This window comes from Rana temporaria, chromosome 7 (assembly GCF_905171775.1).
Source record: "Rana temporaria chromosome 7, aRanTem1.1, whole genome shotgun sequence".
NCBI lineage: Eukaryota > Metazoa > Chordata > Amphibia > Anura > Ranidae > Rana > Rana temporaria.
In genome coordinates, this window is record NC_053495.1 from 199662281 (window position 1) to 199675593 (window position 13313).

A 13313-nucleotide genomic window follows, 5' to 3' on the forward strand; every position below is an offset into this window, starting at 1 on the left:
CTGTAATCGGGAGCAGTGATCATTGTGGTTTCACATGTAGCCCAGCCCCCTCTGTTAGAATCACTCCCTAGGACACACTTAACCCCTTCCTCGCCCCCTAGTGGTTAAACCCTTCCCTGCCAGTGTCATCTACACAGTAATCAGTGCATTTTTATAGCACTGATCACTGTATAAATGACACTGGTCCCAAAATAGAGTCAAAAGTGTCCACTATAAAGTCCCGATAAAAATCACAAATCGCTGCCATAACTAGTAAAAAAATAAATAATAAAAATGCCATAAAACTATCCCCTATTTTGTAGACGCTATAACTTTTGCGCAAACCAATCAATATAGGCTTATTGCGAATATTTTTTTTTTTTTACCAAAAATATGTAGAATAATACGTATCGGCCTAAACTGAGGAAAATATATATTTTTTTATATTTTTGGGGGATAGTTATTTTTTTTTATTTTTTTTATTGGCGCTCCTTTTTTGTTTATAGCGCAAAAAATACCACCAAAAGGAAGCTCTATTTGTGGGGGAAAAAATGACTTTTGCTTGAGTGCAACATCGAATGACCGCGCAATTGTCTGTTAAAGCGACGCAGTGCCAAATTGCAAAAAATGGCCCGGTCATTGGGCAGCAATCTGAAGTGGTTAAAGAAGACTTTTAGCTGGCCTCAGGTATGCGGGCGCATCCTTGCGGCGGCGTAGCGTATCGTATTTACACTACGCCGCCGTAAGTTAGCAAGGCAAGTACTGTATTCACAAAGTACTTGCCTGCTAAGTTACGGCGGCGTAGCGTAAATGGGGCCGGCGTAAGCGCGCCTAATTCAAATGAGGATGTGGGGGGCGTGTTGTATGTAAATTAACTGTGACCTGACGTGATTGACGTTTTTTAAGAACGGCGCATGAAAATGCCTTACGTAAACGGCGTATCTGTACTGCGTCGGCCGGGCGTATGTTCGTGAATCGGCGTATCTAGTGATTTACATATTGTACGCCGACCGCAATGGAAGCGCCACCTAGCGGCCAGCCTAAAAATTACACTTTAAGATACGAGGGTGTAAGACACTTACGCCGCTCGTATCTTAGCCTAATTTTAGCGTATCTGGTTACCAGAATACGCTTAAATTTGCGTCGGCGCAGATTCAGACTTAGGCTGGCGTATCTACTGATACGCCGGCCTAAGTCTTTCTGAATCTGCCTAATATATTTTAAAGGGTGCTGAGAAAGTGAAACCCCACACACCACTGTCCCTGAGTCTGAAAGATATTTATTTGATCAATAAAGTCTGAATAAAAAATTTCAGGGGCCTTAAATTCTCTCTTTACCAGTGCTTGATAAGCTGTTGGAGGTGGAGGATGTACTCTGGGGAATAAAGGAAAGCTAAACCCTTCTATTCATTGCAGCCAAGAAATCTGGCATCTTAGCCTTTGTTGAAGTTGTCATAGTGCTTCACATGTGATCAGTTATGACACCAGCCATTTGATGGCTTGGCAATTCGGTTGAGAGCCTAAGCAACTGTGACAGTTATCATTCACGGCATGCCTTGAATGTAGTTGAGTTGGAAAAAAGTGAAAGGGGAACTAAAGTCACTCCACAGTAAGGCTTCATTTCCATGGACGTTTTTACAGCCACTTTTTTTAGCCTTTTTTACAGCTTAAAAACGCCTGTCCATGTTTTTTTCTTTTTTCTTTTTATCTTTGAGCTGGAGCTCAAAAACACAGCGGTAGTGTTTTTTTGCGTTTTTGCGCGTTTTTGAGCGTTTTTGCGCGTTTTTTAACTTCTGGCCTTTTTACAGCTCTAGGGCAGGAGCTTCAGAACGCACTGGTCCTGTTTTTTTTTTTGCAGCTTAAAAACGGCTCAGCCATCTACAGGTCAAAAACGTCATGGTGGGCATGAGGCCATAGACTAACATGGAGAGCCGTTTTTAAGCTGCAAAAAAAGCTCAGAAAAGTGGCTGTAAAAACGTCCATGGAAATGAAGCCTTAAGGTTAAGAAGGCTTAAAAGGGGTTGTAAACCCTCATGTTTTTTCACCTGAAAGCGGAGCTCCGCCGAAAAAAATAAATGAAATAATAAACATTAAAAAGGCTGGAACTCCGCTTTAAGTGAGGCAATATCGCTTAATTTATCTGCATGTAGTTGTATATTCTTCTTGTGTTCCCATAGGCCTTCTCGTGGGGCTGTAGTCTCTAACCCTATACTGGTAGGTTAACCACTTAAGGACCCATTCATGCCAATATACTTTGGCAGAATGGCACGGCTGGGCACATCCACGTACAGGTACGTGGCCCTTTAAGCCCAGTCGTGGGGTCGCGCAGGCGCGTGCACGTGACCCAGTCCGAAGCTCCGTGACCGTGGCCACGGGACTCGCGGACCCGATCGCCGCTGGAGTCCCCGTGATCGGCCCCCGAAACTGAAGAACGGGGAGAGCTGTGTGTAAACACAGCTTCCCCGTTCTTCACTGTGGCGCTGTCATCGATCGTGTGATCCCTTTTATAGGGAAATACAATCGATGACATCACACCTACAGCCACACACCCCTACAGTTAGAAACACAAATGAGGTCACACATAACCCCTTCAGCGCCCCCTTGCGGGTTAACTCCCAAACTGCAATTGTCATTTTCACAGTAAACAATGCATTTTTTTGCTGTGAAAATGCCAATGGTCCCAAAAATGTGTCAAAATTGTCCGAAGTGTCCACCATAATGTCGCAGTCATGAAAAAAATCGCTGATCGCCGCCATTAGTAGTAAAACATTTTTTTTTTATGAAAATGCAATAAAACTATCCCCTTTTTTGTAAACGCTACAAATTTTGCGCAAACCAATCGATAAACGCTTATTGCGATTTTTTTTTTTACCAAAAATAGGTAGAAGAATACGTATCGGCCTAAACTGAAGGAAAAAAAATAATGTTTTATATATTTTTGGGGGTATTTATTATAGAAAAAAGTAAAAAATATTTCATTTTTTTCAAAATTGTCGCTCTATTTTTGTTTATAGCGCAAAAAATAAAAACCGCAGAGATGATCAAATACCACTAAAAGAAAGCTCTATTTGTGGGGAAAAAAAGGACGCCAATTTTGTTTAAGAGCCACGTCGCGCGACCGCGCAATTGTCAGTTAAAGCGACGCAGTGCCGAATCGCAAAAACTGGCCGGGTCCTTTAGCTGCCTAAAGGTCCGGGTCTTAAGTGGTTAAGTGAGGCAATATCGCTTAATTTATCTGCATGTAGTTGTATATTCTTCTTGTATTGCTATAGGCCTTCTCGTGGGGTTGTAGTCTCTAACCCTATACTGGTAGGTTAATAAGGTTTAATCCATTATAATATTTTGTTAATTCATTATTTTATTTTTTTCTGTCCTTTTCCACATTAGGAGAAAATGATTCATCAAAGACGGAGCAGAAAGAAAATCGCATGTCCTATTCTGTGGAGACCCCTTATGGCTTTCACCTGGACCTTGACTTCCTAAAGTATGTGCATGATATTGAAAAGGGGAATACCATCAAAAGAATACACATCCACAGAAGAGCCAAACAGTCTAAATTTAGCACTCTTCCTCGAAACTTTAGTGTTCCGGACAATGGCTCTCAGAGTTACTCTGCAGCCTCCAGTAATACCTGGAGCCCCAGTAGCTTTAGAGCTGGAGCCAAGGACAAGGAAATGTTTTCGGGAAGCGAGTCTGCTTTACGTCTGAGATATGTGCATGAACTGAATTATAGACGGAAGGATAATATATACGATGCTCACAAACCCTCGGGAGAGTTGGACCCTGAAGATTTTAGCGGCTGCAGAGATAGGCCCCAATTTGCGAGAGCTTCCAGCCTTCCGGCCAGCCTACCACAAAGCACAACTTCTTCAGACCAAAGCCAGTACGTAAAACTGCCAGAGTCTTCAAACCGCTTCAGCGAAAGCAGGCTGGAGTTTATGAAAGATCCCACACGTTCCCAACATTCTAGTGAGCAGATTGTGGCTGCATTCAAAAGAATAAAAGACCTTGAAGAACAGTTGAAAAACATTCCGGAATTAAAACAAACTATATCTGCGCTTGAGGAAGAAAACAATAAATTAAATTCTCAAGTTGAATCTCTTTCCCAAATTGTTAATAGCAGAAAAGAGCAGGAGGCGGTACAACTGGCTATTTGTGAAAGCAAGGCCAAAGTTGAGGACGTTGAGAATGGAGTTCACGAAGCCCATGATCAGCAAATTGCAGAATTGACTGAACAACTGGATGACCGTACCAGAGAGGTACAGAACCTCAGGGTTCTGGTGGAGAAACAGAGCAATGAATTGAAGGCAAAGGATGTGTATATTGCAGACCTGACGAGAACGATGGAAACAATGGAAGAAGCCAGAAGGCAATACATAGACAGACAGTGCAAAGATGCAGAAGTCAACACGGAGCAAATCGAAACGAAGGCCAAGAAGGAAAGTTTAGACAAAAACACATTTGCCAATATCTCAGTTGCAACTCAGTCGGTGGGATGTGGTGTACTGCCAGCAGATCTGGCTCAACCTCCAGATGAAAGAAACGATGGCAATGAACATGCCGGTGAAAGATTGGGTTCATTGACTGATATAAAGGTAGCGATGGTCCAGCAGGTTGCCGGATGTGAAATGGAAACGGAGAAAGTTACAAAGACTGGTGTCTTGGAAAGTGAAACGGTGAATGAGATAGTGGACTCCCAAACCCATCTGCTTCAAATTTGTGACAGCAAAGCCTGTGGTTATGAAGTTCTGGTTGATAATAAACATTGCCCGGCTGACCGTCCACCTCCCACAGACGCTTCTATTGGACAGTATGTAAAACGGATACAGGATCTTCTGCAGGAGCAATGGACGTGTCTGGAACATGGATATCCAGACCTGGCTAGCGCCATTAAGCAGCCTGCTTCCAAACTCAGTTCCATCCAGAATCAGCTGGTCAATTCTCTTAATCTTTTGTCATCTGTGTATTCTGCTCAAGCAGGACCAGCAAGAGAGAATGAGAAGGCCGAAAGCCAACTAGGGGGTAAGCAAGAGTCCACTACATTTTTTAAAGTATCTTTAAAAAGCAATACACTATTTCTCTTTTGTGTTAAAAATGATCCTTTTCTTTCAACCATTCCTTCTAGGTAACACACCCACAATTGTCATAATGCCCTTTATCCTGCTTGTCCAATTAGACTAAAGTATTGTACCCATGTTTTTTATCCTCACTTAAAGCAGAGGTCCACCTAAAAAAATATATATATATGATAAAAGCCAACAGCTACAAATACTGCAGCTGCTGACTTTTATTAAATGGACACTTACCTGTCCAGCGCGCCCGCGATGTCGGCAGCCAAAGCCGAGCAATGGATCGTCTCTCGGCTGCCCCCGCCACCATCCTCGATGAGGGAATTAGGAAGTGAAGCGTTGCGGCTTTACTGCCCAGTTCCCTACTGCGCATGGGCGAGCGGCACGGCACGTCGTCACTGGTCCCCGCTGTCTCCTGGAACCAGTGTGTTTCCCATAAGCCAACGGGGGGGGGGGGGGCCTCCCATGGGAGTCTATTTCCAGAAGTGGGTGCAAGTACCTGTATTATGTGACACTGGAGGTGGGAGGGTTCCGAAAAGCAGAGGTTCCATTTTTGTGTGGACCTCCGCTTTAAGATCCTTAAAGGGGTTGTAAACCTATGTGTGTTTTTCACCTTAATGCATCCCCCAGCCCCCCGTTTTATTAAACCTGAGCCCCGAATTTCTGTGGACGCGATACCACGTCGCTCTCTCCACAGGTTCTCGGCTATTCATTGGATAGATTGATAGCAGTGCAGTCATTGGCTCCCGCTGCTGTCAATCAAATCCAATGATGCGGGCGACAGGGGGCGGGGCCAAGTCATACACTCGGCATCTATGGACGCCGAGTGTATGACACAGGAGCGTGGCCCGAAAGGTAACCCCCTCGGGAGAGAGCTTCCCAAAAAGGGTTATCTAATGCGGGGAAGAGCCGCCATGGGAACCCAGAACAGGAGGATCAGGGCCACTCTGTGCAAAAAGAACTGCACAGTGGAGGTAAGTATAACATGTTTTTTATTTTTTAAAAAAGGAACCTTTTTATATCACTTTAAAGTGTAGCTAAAGGCAATTTTTTTAATTTTTTTTACTTTTCCTAGATCCTCCTAGCATCTAGGAACGCTAAAGCCCTGTACACACTATCAAATTTTTAGTGTGCTGACAGGCTGTTGGCTTAAATTTGACCATTTGTACACTCCAACAAATGTTGGCTAGCATGCGAACAACGCTCAAGATTTTGGTCAACACCCTTCGGACAAAAGTCAAATACTTTGTCTGCGGAAAATCCGATCGTGTGTACGAGGCTTTAGGTTCCACAGAATTCTGGTTGAAAAAGGCTGGTCTAGGAAGTACATCTGAGGCCGCGTACACACGGTCGATCCATCCGATGAGAATGGTCCGACGGACCATTTTCATCGGTTCACCGATGAAGCAGACCGATGGTCTGATGTGCGTACACACCATCAGTTCAAAACTCGATCGGGTCAGAACGCGGTGACGTAAAACACACAACGTGCTGAAAAAAACGAAGTTCAATGCTTCCAAGCATGCGTCGACTTGATTCTGAGCATGCGCGGGTTTTGAACCGATGCTTTTGTGTACTAACCATCGGTTTAGACCGATGGTCAGCCGTCCATCGGTTCGATTTTAAAACAAGTTCTATAATTTTTGTCCGAAGGACAACAGACCGATGGGGCGTACACACGGTCGGTTTGGACCGACCGCGTGTACGCGGCCTTAGTGTTACTTCAGGACTGATCCTATGCCGGCATAATTAATATGGATGGGAGATCGAAAATGTTTATAGAATTTTTGGGTGTTCAGAGACCTCCCTTTGGGAAAGATGGGATTCCCTGGCATACAGAGTTCTGGAAACCAGGTTAGCAGAGGATGTTAAAAGATGGCCTGTATAGTGTTCTCATTCAATCATAGAATGAGAAACAAAAACCGCATCTCCTGTCCATTGTGTGTATTTCCATGGTACATTTTACCATTTGACAGAAGTGAATTTTTAAAAAATGTTTTCCTTTTTAATGTCCGAAATCCCTTTTATCAAACCAATCCTATGGCCATGTGTTCATGGACTTTACGAAGGAGAATGGTGACTCTTTTTCCATGGTTATCCTGTTTCTATCATCATTGCATACAAAACTATACATTTTTATGAACTTGTCCCAGACGGAGTTTCAGCTAATCTTACCCCATAAATCCTACCTGACAGGCCAGCGGCCAGAGTTGTTTGTTAAATATTTCCTTCCTGGCAGTCCCACATTTTGGGGAGTTTTGTTACAGACGTGAGCAGATAAGCCAGGCATGTCTGTGTGCATAAAACCAACATTAGTGTAAGAATTTGTGCTATAGATTACGCTGTGACCGAAGGGTAGTTGAACTGAAGCTGGTCTTATTGTATGACTGCAAAACCGGACTGGCCCCAATTGAGCTATTGCATCATATAACAAATAACAATTGGGTATAGAAGTGGCATGCTTCCTATACACACATATCCATTATTAAAAATGGCCAAAATGCCAACAGACCTTCTATATAAAAAAATTGTACACAACAATCTTTGCCTACTTAACTGTGTATAGTAAATGAAAAATGTAAACCACGACCTGTTTTATATCTTTGGCATATTGAGCTTGGTCTTTGAGATTTTCATTAGGCTTGGCATTTTCAGAATATCCTGCCTAGTACCTTTAGAGATCCACCAGCGTTTTTGGTCCACAATGTCGGTAATCTCTCCTACCTGGACAGGGCAGGATGGAACCTTCAGGCCAGACATTCCATTGAAATCTCACCATTCAGTGGCCAGGCTAAGCGGCAAAGAGAATATCGGGACCACGCAGGACTTTCCAGGGGGTTAGGTAAGTATAACGGGGGCTCGGGGGGGGGGGGCGGAAACATCAGATGTTTTTTCACCTTAATGCATAGATTGCATTAAGGTGACAAAACATTTTCCTTTACAACTCCTTTAAGGCCCCTTTCACATGGTCGGACCGTTCTGGTCCGCCTGTCAGTTTTTCTGGCGGACCTAAATGGCCGCCCCATGCTTCTCTATGGAGCGTCGAATGTCAGCGCTGACATGTCCGCTGACATCCGATCCGCCATGGACGGATGGGGACGTATCGCCATCCATCTGATTATCAGCTATAATCAGATGGATGGCGATACGTCCCAATCCGTCCATGGCAGATCGGATTCGGTGCGATCTGATGAAATGGACATGCTGTCCATTTTCGTCCGATCTCTCCATAGGAGACAGCGGCGCTCAACAAGCCCCTTCCCGCTTTGTGAGCAGAGAGGAAACTGTCATCTGCCGGATCAGCGGAGATCAGCGGAGAGATCTCCCACTGAGCTGGCGGACCGCTGCAAGCGGATCCGCCCGTGTGGAAGAGGCCTAATACCAGAAATAATATGTTATTCGATTTGCCAGGGGTTACTAAATCCGGGGGCTGTTCCTGAAGCCTGCACTGCTCTCCCAGCCATTTCACAGCTGCCCAGCAGGGCTGTTCCTGGAGCACGCGGCCGCCCTCTCAGCCTCTTTGCAGCCGCACATTCAATTCACGGCATGACTGGGGGGCAGAGACTAGAGGTCAGCTGACTGATGAGTAATGTGAAGTGGGAGGGGCTGAAGGAGACCCTATCTCCTGATTTCAGCATAGGTGTCACTGCTGCGAGACACCACAAAGTCTGAGACGCAGTGAAGCTGGAGACACAAACACTACCTGTGATTAAAGTTGCCATTAAAAGTCCCCACTACAGTTCTCAAATCAGCTGATGACCTTGATCAAGAGCACCTAAGCTGACTGATCAGAACCCCCCTCCCGAAACTGCCACTGATCCCACCAGCACTGCCACTCATCCCATTTCCCCCACCAAGGAGTAAGAGAAGGAATAAAAATAGAGAATATGTGGAAGGGAGAAGAAAAATGTATCGGCGTATAATGCGCACTTTTTTCCCCTTAAAATCAGGGGGAAATCATGGGTGCGCGTTATACGCCGATCCTGTCTTTGTCGGCTGTCTCAGAGCGCTGCCGACAAAGACCGAGGCGAGTGTACTGGGCACTCGGCTAGGCTCGGCCATGCTCGGCTCCGCCCGCAGCCACGCGAGAGGAGCCGAGAGAAGCTGAGAGGAGTCGAACACACCGGAAATCCGGCTCTGCACAGCTCGACCGAGGCTCCAAACTCAAACAGACGGACGCCGGACAAGGCCGCCGATGGGACGCTGGGCAAGACATCAGACGGACACCGACAAGGCTGGATGGACCCCGCGCAAGGCCGCAGACGGACGCCGGACAAGGCCGCCGATGGACGCCGGGCAAGACATCAGACGGACACCGGCAAGGCTGGATGGACCCCGCGCAAGGCCGCAGAAGGACGCCGGACAAGGCCGCCGATGGACGCCGGGCAAGACAGCAGACGGACACCGACAATGCTGGACGGACCCCGCGCAAGGCCGCAGACGGACGCCGGACAAGGCCGCTGATGGACGCCGGGCAAGACATCCAAAATGTAAGTTTCTTCCTTAAACTTCCCTTCTAAACTTGGGGTGCGCGTTATACGCCGGCGCGCGATATACCTTGATGAATACGGTACTTGTCTTGCCTTGGATTCTGACAACCCACGCTACGAAAATAATTTTACTCTTAGGAGTCCCCACAATTTGGGAAATTTTATCAAGGGGTCACGGCATTAGAAGGTTGAGAACCTGGTCTATGGTCTCAAACCTGCTAAGACCTTCCTAGCTCATTGTTTTTTAGAGCCCATCATATACAGTGCTTACCTAGGCCCCTTATGCTGTCGGTACTTTGACCCAATGTTGGAGCTACTGTCTTTTTTTTTTTTTTTTTATTCTTTATTGCAGTTGCCCTACTTGTATTGTGCCCAACAATTAGATAATCTCCACTTGTTATGAAAATGACAGAACATCATACACCCACCTAGAAGACGGGAGATTTGCCTGCGGCATCCTGCGTCCTCTTGTGTTATGTGTATTCTGACAAATGTCATCCCCAGCTGTGCGGAGACGCGGCTTGCCAGCAACTTCCTTTTAGGGAAGAAAGTCACAATAGATGCAGCAAAATCAACTGCTTTTTTTTTTTTTTTCCTGCTTAACCAGGATAAATTTAAGAAAAGCCCAATGACAAATTTTGTAAATGGCCTTCTCGGGGTTTGCCCATTTTAAGATATCCATCACTAAGTCATTAAGTTTAATTATGTCTTAATGAATTTTCTATGACTTTTTGTACAGAAACGTCTCCCAGCCTGAAGTCAATCATGAAGAAGAAGACTAATAGCGGACGCTCGAGTTCAAGCGCGGAAGCTCGAGCTAAGAAGAATCTCCAGTTTGTTGGGGTCAATGGTGGGTAAGCATCAGATCGGAGACTCTCAGTGATACTTTGTTTCCATTGATTGCATACTAGGGCTAAGCCAGGTAGAGAAATTGAAAGTTTTCTGAGACGATGGCAAATCTATGCTACTTAAAGTGGAGGTTCACCCGAAAACTTAATTTTTAACATTAGATTGAGGCTCATTTTGTCAAGGGGAATTGGGTCGTTTTTTTTAAATCAAAACAGTACTTACCGTTTTAGAGAGCGATCTTCTCCGCCGCTTCGGCTTCTTTCGGCTACTCGTGACGCGGTGTATGCGGCCGTCGGAAGCCTGTCAATCAAATAGGAACGCCCAGTCCCGAAGACCATACCCGGAAGCGGCGGAGAAGATCGCTCTCTAAAACGGTAAGTACTGCTTCGATTTTAAAAAAACTACCCGATTCCCCTTCACAAAATGAGCATCAATCTAATGTTAAAAAAAAAATTCAGGTGAACTCCCGCTTTAATTCCGCAGTCTTTTTAAAAAAAAAAAAAAGATTTACAGGGGCATTAACCACTTCAGCCCCGGAAGGATTTACCCATTCCCGACCAGGCCATTTTTTGCGATACGGCACTGCGTCGCTTTAACTCACAATTGCGCGGTCGTGCGACGCTGTACCCGAACAAAATTGATGCCCTTTTATCCCCACAAATGGAGCTTTCTTTTGGTGGTATTTGATCACCTCTGCGGTTTTTATTTCTTGCGCTACAAACAAAAAAGAGCGACAATTTAAAAAAACATTTTTTTTTTACTTTCTTCTATAAAACATTTTTTTTTAAAAAGTAAAAAAACAAAAAGGTATTCATCAGTTTAGTCCGATACGTATTCTGCTAAATATTTTTGGTAAAAAAATAAATAAATCGCAATAAGCGTATATTGATTGGTTTGCGCAAAAGTTATCACGTCTACAGAATAGGCGATTGATTTATGGCATTTTTATTATCTTTTTTTTTTTTAGTAGTAATGGCGGGGATCAGTGATTTTTTTTAGCTGGATTGCAACGGACAGATCGGACACCTAACGGACATTTTTGACACTTTTTTGGGAACGAGTGACAGTGCTGAAAATATGTGCTGTCATACCTCCCAACTTTTCAAAAGTCCACTGCGGGACATTCATGTTGTTGAGCGGGACAGCGAAAATTTTCTTCTCCTGACACCAAAGTTGTTGAGGGGTTAGGGGGGGGTTCTGCAGGACGGCAAAGTTGTTGTGTGGGGGGATGGTGCTACCGCGGGATGGAGAAAGATTATTGTACTAATGACACTTGCAGGGAAGGGGTTAACATCAGGGGCGATCAAAGGGTTAAATGTGTTCCCTGTTTGTGTGTTCTAACTGTACGGGGGGGATGGGCTACCTGGGGAAACGCAGATTCATCTTCCTGCTTAGCACAAAGACAGGTCCTGTGTGATCTCCCCTGTCAGCCGGCTCTCCGGCTGACCAATGGGAGCACACTAGGGTGACCACATTTCCAAACTACCATTCAGGGACACCCCCCTTCCCAAAAATCAGCTTGTGCTGTAACGAATCACAGCACAGTGATTGGACACAAGAGGCGGGATTTATGATTTCTCCAATCACAAGCAGGGGGCGGGGATTGTGCTCCTCCAGGCATTCCCAGCCAGGACAAGTATTTTTTTGGGGGCATCAGATTGGCCCGGGGGGGGGGGGGGTGGCTGTGTCAGTTTCATTCCGGGACACTGTATTGTCCTGGAATGAATGTGCCCGGGACAGACCTGCAAAATGCAGGACTGTCCCGGGCAATCCAGGAAACACGTGGTCACCCTAGAGCAGTGTTTCTCAACTCCAGTCCTCAAGGCACCCCAACAGGTCATGTTTTCAGGATTTCCCTCAGATTAAACAGCTGTGGTAATTACTAAGGCAGTGAAACGGATCAAATCACCTGTGCAAAATAATGGAAATCCTGAAAACATGACCTGTTGGGGCGCCTTGAGAACTGGAGTTGAGAAACCGTGCCCTAGAGCACACGCGCACCCACAAAACCGAGTTCCTGAGCCAACGTACAACTACAGCGATTTGCGGAATCGTGCCACCTTGCCGCAGTATACTGAGGGCGGCTGGTCGGCAAGAGATTAACCAAACACAAATACTGAAATGGAGTGTTGATGATGAATAAAAATCATCAGTTTTCTTTTTTTTTTAGGGGGGGGGGGGTTAATTGTTGCCTATTGCAGTGAGCACTAGGTACATGATCCAGCGCAGAGCAGCCGGCCTGCCGCAGTTAAAGTATGTGGGGCCTTCCGCAAGCGGTTAAAGAAGGCTGGGGGAGAGGGATCACTTTTCAGAATTCTTTAACCACAGAATGGAACGTACAGGCATATGGGCGTACATGTACGTCCCTGCCTTTCCCGGGGGTCCGATCGGGACCCCCCCCCCCGATACATGCGGCGGTCGGAAACCCGCGGGGAACGATCTGGGATGAGGGTGCGGCTAATCGTTTCTAGCTGCCCCCTCGCGTGCTTCACTGTGGCGGCTGCATCGATCGAGTCATCCCTTTTATAGGGAGAATCGATCGATGACGTCAGACCTACAGCCACACCCCCCTACAGTTGTAAACACACACTAGGTAAACCCTAACTCCTACAGCGCCCCCTGTGGTTAACTCCCAAATTGCAACTGTCATTTTCACAATAAATGCAATTTAAATGCATTTTTTGCTGTGAAAATGACAATGGTCCCAAAAATGTGTCAAAATTGTCCGAAGTGTCCGCCATAATGTCGCAGTCACGAAAAAAATCGCTGATCGCCGCCATTAGTAGTAAAAAAATAAATAAATAATAAAACTATCCCCCATTTTGTAAACGATATAAATTGTGCGCAAACCAACCGATAAACGCTTATTGCGATTTTTTTTTTACCAAAAATAGGTAGAAGAATACGTATCGGCCTAAACTGAGGAA

The 13313-nt window shown here is 45.5% G+C and overlaps 1 protein-coding gene across 2 annotated transcripts in view; it reads left to right on the forward strand.

Moving 5' to 3' along the window:
* Positions 1 to 13313, forward strand: part of KANK4 (KN motif and ankyrin repeat domains 4) — a 189221-nt gene that overhangs the window by 121482 nt on the left and 54426 nt on the right. For both annotated transcript variants that reach the window (XM_040360800.1, XM_040360799.1), the window contains exons 3-4: positions 3366 to 5000; positions 10277 to 10391. In XM_040360800.1, coding sequence (XP_040216734.1) covers positions 3366 to 5000; positions 10277 to 10391 — 1750 coding nt within the window. The remainder of the gene's footprint in view (positions 1 to 3365; positions 5001 to 10276; positions 10392 to 13313) is intronic.